A 10,428-nucleotide genomic window follows, 5' to 3' on the forward strand; every position below is an offset into this window, starting at 1 on the left:
GTGCACATCACTTCATAAGCCTATTAACTTTCCATTTACTTCTCTGCAGTCTGCTGAGAATAAAAAACGTTCTTGGAAAATATGGGACCAAGTAATGAAGCTACGTGCTGAATTTCACAATTAATTGGTCAGGAAGTTTTCAGGGCATTGTATGACAACTGTCATTTTTTATTACTCTGACTGTGCTTAACATAGGCTTCAACATGTTGCCCACTGCATCAGCCACTCGTCATCCGAAGATATCCAATACGACAAACCACAGGGTCCACAAAGCTGTTCAGCATCCCAAAAGTAAATAGGGCATGGTTAATTGATTCAGGAATTTCCTTCTTGTTTATCATGGCTGGAAAAAAATTGTACCAAAATCCCAAGACATAGTATGGAGTCCAGCATATGATGAAGGTGCTCACAAGAACAATGGTCATCTTTAAGGTTTTAATTCGCACTTTGGGAATGTAGTTCTTACTACATCTTGAGTCTGCGTCCTTAGAAAATACTAAAGAGAAAAAAAAACATTATCATTATCATTGGTTATCAGTAGCTATTTGTTAGAAAAAGCATATCTTAATTATAACTCAATCGTACTAGATTGTGAAAATCAGCATCCATGAACAGAACATTGCCATACTCTTACCAACATACAAAAGTCTTTCAGTTATGTTCCTTTGCAAGTAAAAGCTTTATTTTTGGATGGAATTTGTAAACCAGATGGTGTGTGCTTTTTTTTCCTTCATTGATGCTAAAGCAAATTTGCTCCCTTCCATTTCTGTAAGTGACTGCAGAATACACTGTGGTGTGGTCAAAAGTGTCATCAGGTAATTTATGAAATAACTCCACAGAGGCAAGTATCCCATCACCAAGTCACCTTTTATTTACAAGTGGAAAGTCCTTGGTACTGATCAAGCTTCCTCAGAGCCAGCTCTCAGTGAACAAAACCTTTGACATTGCTGTTTATTTTTTCCCTTTACCAAATCATCCTTTATTCACATGTGCACAGTACATGGGCTGTAACCAGCCAGCTTGGAGCCAGTCTCTAGACTGAGAAAACCCTCTGAAGCTCCTGTTTTCTTTTATTCATTCTCCACTGTGCAGTAGTAGTGTTAATATTTTTCCATACATCACCCATGAACACCATTGTGTAAGAACTTCATTCAATAAGTCCACCACCAGGAAAAACACCCATTTGGCCAATGACCATTAACAAGCAAAGTCTAATAATGGTAATTCTTACATGAAAAAAGTGAAGGGTGAGGGTAAGGATTAAATCAAAATAGAGTTGGAGGGGGTCACTCCTGCTTATATCTCTCAGATTGGACCAGATTAATAGCCACAATCAGGGAACTCATACTCTATGAGATCAACTTGGATGACCTTGTTACAATCATTGCACATTACACAAAGGCTTTTCCAATGCAAGGAAAGCTAGAGCAGTCCAGGTAGACTTAAGTATCTGATCTTCAATCTGCATCTTACTGTGATGTAGACATGAGATTGAAGTCCCAAATGATGAACAACCATGGCATCAATAAGCATTTTGTGGCAGAGTGAATTAAAGCTTTGGGTAGTAGGAAAAACCCAAATTATTTTTTCTTTCCTCCTTACCCTGGGCAGAGGTCAACTGTTGCACTACTGCTGAAAATGAGTTGCTGGAAAAGCGCAGGTCAGGCAGCATCCAAAGAGCAGGAGAATCGATGTTTCGGGCATGAGCCCTTCTTCAGGGCTCATGCCCGAAACGTCGATTCTCCTGCTCTTTGGATGCTGCCTGATGTGCTGCGCTTTTCCAGCAACACATTTTCAGCTCTGATCTCCAGCATCTGCAGTCCTCACTTTCCTCCCTGTTGCACTACTGTCTATACCTCAGCTGAGATCACCAATTTAGATCAAATAGTGGCTAAATTTAGGAACACTTAGGTACATTCCAACACAAAAGTAAAATTCGAGAAGTTAAACGTAATATCCAAACTTAAAGATAAATGAGTGGTAAGTCAGATGATTGGACAGAATAGAAAAAGCAGCAAAGAGTTGTCTAGAAAAGGAGTGAAAAATTAAATGACAGTGTTGCATCAGTCTTCACCAAAGTGGGTAAAAATAACATCTCAGAAGCAGATATAAATCAGGAAATGATAAGAAGAGAGGAACTTGGGAAAATCACAATCGCCAGAGAAATGGTACTGAGTAAATTATTGAAGCTATGGGCTGGCAATTACCCTGGTCCGGTTGGACTTCATCTCAGACTCTTTCAAGAAAAACTGGCTAGTGAGAAAATTTATGCATTAGTTTTAATTTTCCAAAACTCCCTTGATTTGGGGCAAATGCCATTAGAATAGGAAGAAGTAACTTCTTAATTCAAAAAAGGAGGGAGATAGAAAACAGTAAACTAACAGACCAGTTAAGCTTAACATCTGCTGTAGGGAAAATGTTAGAAACTTTTCTTTCAGCAGTTTTGGAGGATACTAAATAAATTTAACATAATCAAGCAGATTCAGTTGGTTTTGTGAACTTGATTTTGTGAAAGGAAAATCATTTTAACCAATCAATTTGAGTTCTCTGAGGAAGCATCATGCACTGTGGATTTAGGGGAAGTAAATGGTGTGTTGTCCAGAAGACATTTGAGAAGGGCTATGACAAACAATATTGCTGAGGGTGGTGGAGATAGCACAGATACAAAATTGTCTGGCTAAGAGGAAGCAGAGAGTAGGCACAAGTAGATATTTTTCAGGTTGGCCAGATGTAAAAAGTGGTGTGCCATAGGGTTCAGTACTGGGATATTGATTTATCAAAATTTACATAAATGACTTGGATGAAGTGACCAAAGGTATGACTGCCAAATTTGCAGAAGACACAAAGGTAGTTGGGAAAGTAAATTGTGAGGGAGAAATAAAAAGGCTACAAAAAGATATAGATTGTGAGTTAGTGAGATCTAGCAAATGAAGTGTAATATCAGAAAATGTGAAAATGACCATTTTGACAAGAAAAATAAAAAGGCATCATACTATCTAAACTGTGAGAAACTGCAGACCTCTGATGCAAAGGAATCTAAGTGTCCTTGCACATGAATCTCAAAATGTTATTATGCAGATAGAGCAAATTATTAGGAACACTAAATAAATATTATAAGTTATTGTCAATACAAAACAGGTACATTATACTTCAAGTCATACATGGCATTGGTGAGACCACATTGAGAATTCTTTGGACCGTACTAGTCATCTTATTTAAGGGAGAATGTAAACGCTTGGAAGCAGTACAGGGATGTTTTAGCAGATCAATACCCAAAATGATGAGTTATCTTTTGAGATAAGGATGGCAAGCTAGGCTTGTATTCACTGGAGATTAGTAGAGTAAGAGATGATTTGATTGAATCATACAAGGTTGTCAAGGGTCAAGGCAGGGTTGATGTAGAGAGGATTTTTCCTTGAATGGTAGAAGCTATAATTAGGGGTCACTGTTAAAAAATAAGGGGTCACCCATATAAAACAGAGGAGACAATCTTTTTCTCATAGACAGTTGTTAATCCTTGGAACTGTCTTCTTGAAAAAGGCAGTAGAAACAGAGTCCTTGAATCTTATTAAGGCAGAGTGAGGCATGGGCTTGAAATGTTATCAGGGAGAGACAGCAATGTGGATTTCAGACCAGACATGACTTATTAAATGGCAGAGCAGGCTCAAGGGGCTGAATGGCCTACTCCTATTGCTTGTTCATTTGTTTGCACATATATTTGAGTTGCTCATTGTGGCCTTCAAACATTTTCTGTCACTCATTTTAATCATGAATACATCATTGAACTAAGAAATAGTTACAGTCCATCATTTCAAGCTTGACCATCTGCAGGATCCATGTACTTAGTGCCCCACTTCCCTGGCTTTTCCTGTAGCCCTGCACTTATTTGTATTCTAAGCTCATTTCATTTCCATTATTTGATTGCCTTGCTCATACAAATCCACAGCATCACACCTGAAGCTTTCAAACATAAATGGTTTTTTGATGGAGTGAATTCCAGTTTTCTACTATTCTTTGTAGGAAGAAGTGCTTCTTAATATCAAGCCTGGCTGCTCTGGCTCAACTTCTGCTTTGTTTTTGTGATGCTTCCCATTTTGGAAAATAATTTACATTTATCTACACTCTCAAATCCTTTTGTTGCGTTAAGCACTAATTAGCACACATTCTCTCCAGGAACTGTATTTCCTTGCTGAACCTTAACAAAACAACCTGAATGATTTTTAACCAGGTTCACTTATGTGCAGGATAGTGACTGCAAGGATAATGATTATTTTTGTTTTGTTAGCAACACAAAAACAGTCAAAGAGAAATATTTACCATCTCCATTTACTGCCATCTTCCTTGTAATGGTGATTAATATACTGGTGTAGCAAAATACCATGATTATAAGTGGCAGAAGGAACAACCAGAGGAAGGTGAAGAGAAAGTAAACTTTTTCCTGCCAAGGCTCCTTGAAGCTGCCATGAGTCACACATTGAGTGAATGGAGCTGGTACAGTAATGGAGACAGTGTGAAAGAGGAACAGCTGCAATAAAAAAAGTTACCGATTACTCATTGCTATATGTGAACATGGAAAACTGATAGAAATAGATGTAAGGTTAGTAACGCAAACAATTGAATCATAACATCTTGCATTACAGAAGAAAGCCATTCAGAACTGAACTGGTTCTTTGAAAGAACTATTTGTACGCTTCCAATTCCTTTCAAGTATGGACTTAATTTTTTGAGAGTTAGTATTAAATATGCATCAGAAGTAATGTTGCCAGACCTGATAAGTTTCTCCTGCACTTTCTGTTTTGAATTCGAGTCCCCAGTGTCCACAGTATTTTGCTTTCACTAAATTTAACTTCCAGAAAAGAGTCATATTGTACCTAAAATATTAACTCTGCTTCTCACTCTAAAGGTGCTGCCAAACATGCTGAGTATTTTCCAGCATTTGCAGTTTTTATTCAACAGATTAGCCAGCAGCACCATAATCTAAGCAGCACCAGTGGGAGCAGTAGCCAAGACTGGGATTACAGGTAGAATCTAAATTCAAAGTCTCAGTGTCCAGGATCAGTTAGTTGTGGGCTAGGGGGCAGCCTCACACCAAGGAGGGAAAGCTTTTGTGGCTTGGGAATCGTGATGGAAAGATCAGTGGATGTGGGAACATGCACAGGCAACCAACCTATTGGCGAGCTATCCCTGCCCTTCACACCCAAGACACGAGCAGGATGACTTTCTGGGCTTCCTCCCCACATCTGAACTCTTCCCACCAGCCTCAAAATTGGTCTGGTCAAGGACCAGCCATTTGTGGCCTCAAATATGATGAGGGTGAGCAAGCTGCCTTTGCCTTATCGACTCTCCCATATGTTGGTAAACATGTGGCTGAGGGTGGTGGGAGGCCAAATAAACCAATAGACTATTAAAAACCATAAGAGCACAACTAAACAAGTCGGCCCACCCCCATATGCTTTGCCATTCAAAGAGATCATTGCTGATTTGGTAATCCACTGCTCCACTTACTTGCCTTTTCCCCATAACCCATGATTCCCTTACTGATTAAAAATCTGTCTATCTCAGCCTTGACTACACTTAATGACCAGCCTTGACAGCCCTCTGTGGTCAAGACTTCCACAGACTCATTACCCTCTGAGAGAGGAAATCTGTCCTCATCTCTGTCTTAAATGGGCAATCTCTTACACTGCCCTCTACTTGTACAAGGAGAAACCAAAACTCCACACCCATCCTGTCAAGTCCCCTAAAAAAGCTAGATGTTTCAAAAGGTCTTCTTGCATTCTTACAAACTTCAATGAATACAAGCCTAAAATAACCTCAGCAACATGTTCCACCGCATCAAAGATTTCTGTATGCATGTCTGGTCATAGAGTAAAGTTATAAAGACCTTCACAGCACAGAAGACTGTTGGGCCCATTTGGTTTATACTCTGGTTATCACTGGAACAATCCAGTCAATGTCCATTCCCCTGCTCTGTCCCAGTGGTCTTGTAAGTTTATTTCAAGCGCCCATCCAATTTCCTTTTGAAATCATCATTAAGTCTTCTCTGGTGTCCATTACTCTTGTGGGCCATGGGTTACACCTCATTAACACTCACTGAATTAAACAAAAACTTCATCACTCCACCCCCCTTCATCTGTTGCTCAGAATTTTCAATCTGCGTCCCCTGGCCTTTGTACAATCAACTCACTCATTTTGTCTAATCAGTCTTCATCTTTCATAATCTTGTACATTTTTATCAAATCTCCCTCAATCTCCTTTGATCCAAGGTGAGCAAACACAGCTTCTTCAAATTGACTTTGTAGGTAAAATGCCCCATCTCTGTCACAATTTGTGATATCTTTGCAGCCTCTCAAAGACCTTCAGAGCCCGCATAAAGTAAGGTGACCAGAACTGGATACAAATCTCCAGTTGTGTTCTAATTCCAGCTCAATTCTTCCAGTGTCTCCTGCATCTTCCTTACTGCACCTCCTTCAAAATACTACAGCTCTATTTAAATGGTCTCTCATTCTAAAATGCACCAGCATATATAAGAATAAAAGGACCAGGAGCAGGAGTAGGCCATCTGACCCTTCCAGCCTGCTCCACCATTCAATAAGATCATGGCGGATCTTTTGTGGCCTCAGCTCCACTTACCCGCCCTCTCATCATATCCCTTAATTCCTTTTACTGTTCAAATAAAAAATCTATCTTAACTTTAAAAACATTTAGTGAGGCAGCCTCAACCACTTCACCAGGCAGGGAATCCCATGGATTCACAACCCTGTCCAATTTATTATGTTCCATTCACCCAGCTACCTGTTACTCGGGTGAGGAATGAGAAATGCACTTCATCCAGGTTGGAAAAACATTTGCTAAGATATTTTTGGGTGCTATTAGCAGTGTTTTGATAGTTTGTGATTTGTTTGATTGCTTATCCAGTCAAACCCTGAACAGTCTCCACAGAAAATGTAAGCGATATATGAAATGCATCGCGTTAGACAGCAAACATCGTGAGACACCGAAATTTTCTGCAGGTGCTCTGGTTTAGTAAGTTCATCTTGACATCTCAGTTTCAATGCATCCTTTTAAAATTGGTGTGCATTAAATGCCCCCACTACCGGCAATGAAATACCATGCAGCTAACATCTCCAAATTTCCTTACTGGGGTTTTTTTTTGTTTTCAGAGCACTGCTTGAACTTTACGCTCCTGCATTTCAGCCCAGCGTTGACAATTTCAGCTCGACTGGATCCCCATAAACAAACATTGCAACCATTGCACCAAAGCGATATTACTAATGTGAGACCGTGCGGTCCCACGTCAGAATGCAGCTTTGCTATTGGAGAAAGATCTGCATATAGGTTCAAATCCCACCTGCTCCAGAGGGGTATAATAATCTGAACAGGTTGATTAGAGAAAATCTATTACATCAATCGAGTGTTTTATAGTAATTACTTTGCGTTATTAAAAAAAAACTCGGATCCTAACTTGTTCGAACTGTACTGCAAATACAGGTTGAAACCATTTTTGTCTCGATGCCCAGATTGTGGACCTTTTGTGTATTACCTGAGGGGTAGCCAAAATGACACTCATGACCCAGGCCCCGATCAGCATGGTTCGGTTCCTCTCATTGGCTCTGCTAATGCCCAGAGGGTGTAGAACAGCACAGTAACGATCGAGGCTGATTACCATCGTGATGAAGGCGCACGAGTACATGGAGAGCAGCTTGAGGAACATGAACAGTTTGCAGGCGGAGTCCCCAGCGTACCATTGCACGGTGATGTTCCAGGCCGCATCAAGGGGCATCACAAGGAAGGTGACCAGCAGGTCAGCGCACGACAGGTTCACAATCAGTGTCCTGATGTGGGATCTGGCTGTGCCTCTCCTCCTCAGGGCGTCACACAGCACGCTCAGGTTGAGGTAGGAGGAGATCAGGAAGACGGTCAGGGTGATGACGACTCTGACCTTGGAGGCTGTGGAGAAAGTAGGCAGCAGGAGCTCATCGTCGCCGCCCTGGCCCCTGGCCGTGGTGCTGAAACTCCCATCGCTGTCCAGGCTGCCGTTAGCAGCGCTGATGTTGCAGAGAGGCAAGTCGCTGCAGCAAAGTAGCCGGAGTTTCATTGCATTGGACTCTGCCTCTGACTGGATAGAGCAGCGATCGCGGAGTTAAGTCTGACCAAGTGTCCAGATCCCGGCCAGGCGTCCGGGAAGGCTTTCATCTTCTGCATCTTCCTTAGTCGCAAAGGTTAACTCCGAGGTGGGGTTTGGCAGCAGTTCAGAAATTGTGAATGAGTCACTTCTCCTGTTTGTGGGAGGTGCCCTTTCCTCTGCCCTCCCTTCTTCCAGCAGAGCAACTAACCAAGAGGTAATTACAGCATAAAATGCTCCGTAATTCCCAGGCCCTTTGAGTTTACTTTCCAAACGCCTTGAGTAAAATTAAGCAATGGAATAAGATTCAGATTGGAGATTTTTCGAAGATGTCGAAAAATATATATTAAATTAAATGATATGAATAATTACTCAAACAAACAACAAATTAGTCGACTTGTCTTGCTAATTTAACCCAAAACGGAATATTGGTTTCAGCAAGTTTTGAACATGATGGATATTGACATAATGTGATTCTGCATAACTTGATGATCCCTTAACTATAATGAAAGGAAAGCAGGGAAGATATAACAAGACTTTTGATCCGCCCCTTCATCCCGCTGCTTTCTGGCGCTTACTAATGAGCTTCCTGAAGGTAGATCAATCGCATTTTCTGATGAACAAGCAATTCTGCATGAGGATAAAGTGTACACAAGGGCGACTTTGTATCTGTGCTGTGAGGTGATTGCAACCTCGCATCTGAATGCTGTAGCTGCAGTGGGTCACTGTTTTAACCCAGAATGTTATAACCAAGCTATCCTGATATATATCCTAAGAGATTTTTTTTATACACGGATTATTTGGCTGAGATCCCTCATTCACAAGCAGGACCATTTCAAGATTCATCTATAATTAAATTCTTTTCCTTGGTCGGTTGAATTGCGCTTTTTCCCCTTCCTTGTTTTCCGATACTGCTACCGCAGGGTGGTATGTTTGGTAAAGACCAATAATGAAAAATGAACTATTTTTAGTTCCTCACAGGATTTCAGTCTCAATCAATCACATTCGTTCGACCAGCTTCGCTGATATTTGCGAGTAAAATTAGATGTCGAACTGGTGTAGATAATTGAGGCATTAACACCTAACTTCACTGTAAACGGTGTGGAAACCTAACATCCTTTTCAATCATTATGTTATACTACTTTCGTTCCGATATGTCACTTCATTTATTCCCTTTATAGAACTATTAAACACAAGGACTGACAGAAAAATTCGCTCGACATAAGATGGTTTTGGTTTCAGCCTATTGTCTGCAGTAAGACTGCAATGGAATTATCCCATAAAGCACAGACACCCACACAATGTGGTGTGTTCATCACCATCATGAGGTACAGAGTACTTGTCCATTTGATTTTCCGATCTTAGTCTCAATGGTTACTTTTGTTTATTTACAGTGAGTTTGGGCGCGCCAATACTTTCATTAAAATACAAGCGGGATGCTCGCTCAGCATAATGCAAATGTCCGGAACAGAAACGTGCTGCCGTTGAATCTAACCTGCATCTCGCAGCGAGACAAACGATGCGCTCCCAGGGGAGCACTATAGGTTTACATTGTCCAATAAAATGTAGGTACAAGGAAGGAACATTGAGTTCCAGGAAACTAAGGTACAATGCGGAGAGCCAAAAAAATTTGAATACTATGCTGCTTACATTCAGCGAAAACAATATTATTTATCACTTACCTGCATCGTCATCTTTGAGACATGCTAATGCGGGATGATAATACAATCAAACCATATTCACAAAACGCCAAGTCGACTTTCCTCCACAATTTGAATTTAGTTCAGTGGCATACTTACAGATCATTGGGGATTGTTTGGCATTTTATTACGTTGTATTGACTTGTTCATTCATTATTTAAGACATTGCCTCACTGGTTCAAAACTACAAAGTAAGAATTTGCACCCATATGACACCTTTCATGTTCACTGAATGTCATTTTAGAGGCATCGAAGTACTTTTTGTGGTCAGTATTTACCCACTCATGAGCCCTGAGATAAATGACTTCGCAGTTTTTTTTACTGATGTTTGGTCAGAGGTAAATATCCATCAGGATATGCCCCCAGCTCTTAACCATAATACCATAAGATACAGGAACAGGAGTAGGCTGTCCAACCTCTCAAGTCTGTTCAATATTGCTCACGGACACGTTCCCCCATAACAGTTGATACATCTACTGATCAAGAATCTGTCTATCTCAGCCTAAACTGTGCACAAGTACTTTCTCCCACAACTCTGTAGCAAGGAGTTACAAAGATTCACAACCCTCTGAGAACAAATTCCTCCTCATCTCAATCTTAAAT

At 40.6% G+C, this 10,428-nt stretch overlaps 1 protein-coding gene across 1 annotated transcript; it reads right to left on the minus strand.

The window, feature by feature from the left end:
• Positions 1–218: 218 nt before the first annotated feature.
• On the minus strand, positions 219–9,819 carry LOC132826213 (gonadotropin-releasing hormone II receptor-like). Its single transcript, XM_060841881.1, has 4 exons — positions 9,808–9,819; positions 7,544–8,119; positions 4,318–4,525; positions 219–496 (listed from the first exon to the last, which is right to left on the minus strand). The coding sequence occupies exons 1-4, from the start codon at positions 9,817–9,819 to the stop codon at positions 219–221; spliced, it is 1,074 nt and encodes a 357-aa protein (XP_060697864.1).
• Positions 9,820–10,428: the final 609 nt, after the last annotated feature.

This window comes from Hemiscyllium ocellatum, chromosome 2 (genome assembly GCF_020745735.1).
Source record: "Hemiscyllium ocellatum isolate sHemOce1 chromosome 2, sHemOce1.pat.X.cur, whole genome shotgun sequence".
Taxonomy (NCBI): Eukaryota; Metazoa; Chordata; class Chondrichthyes; order Orectolobiformes; family Hemiscylliidae; genus Hemiscyllium; species Hemiscyllium ocellatum.

What these genes read in the sequence shown, in the direction of transcription:
- LOC132826213 (XM_060841881.1), bottom strand. An exon ending in TCATTTTGGCTACCCCTCAG is followed by an intron (nt 4,526 to 7,543) that starts GTAATACACAAA and finishes TTTTTATTGCAG; the next exon opens with CTGTTCCTCTTTCACACTGT. An exon ending in GATGGCAGTAAATGGAGATG is followed by an intron (nt 497 to 4,317) that starts GTAAATATTTCT and finishes TTTTCTCTTTAG; the next exon opens with TATTTTCTAAGGACGCAGAC.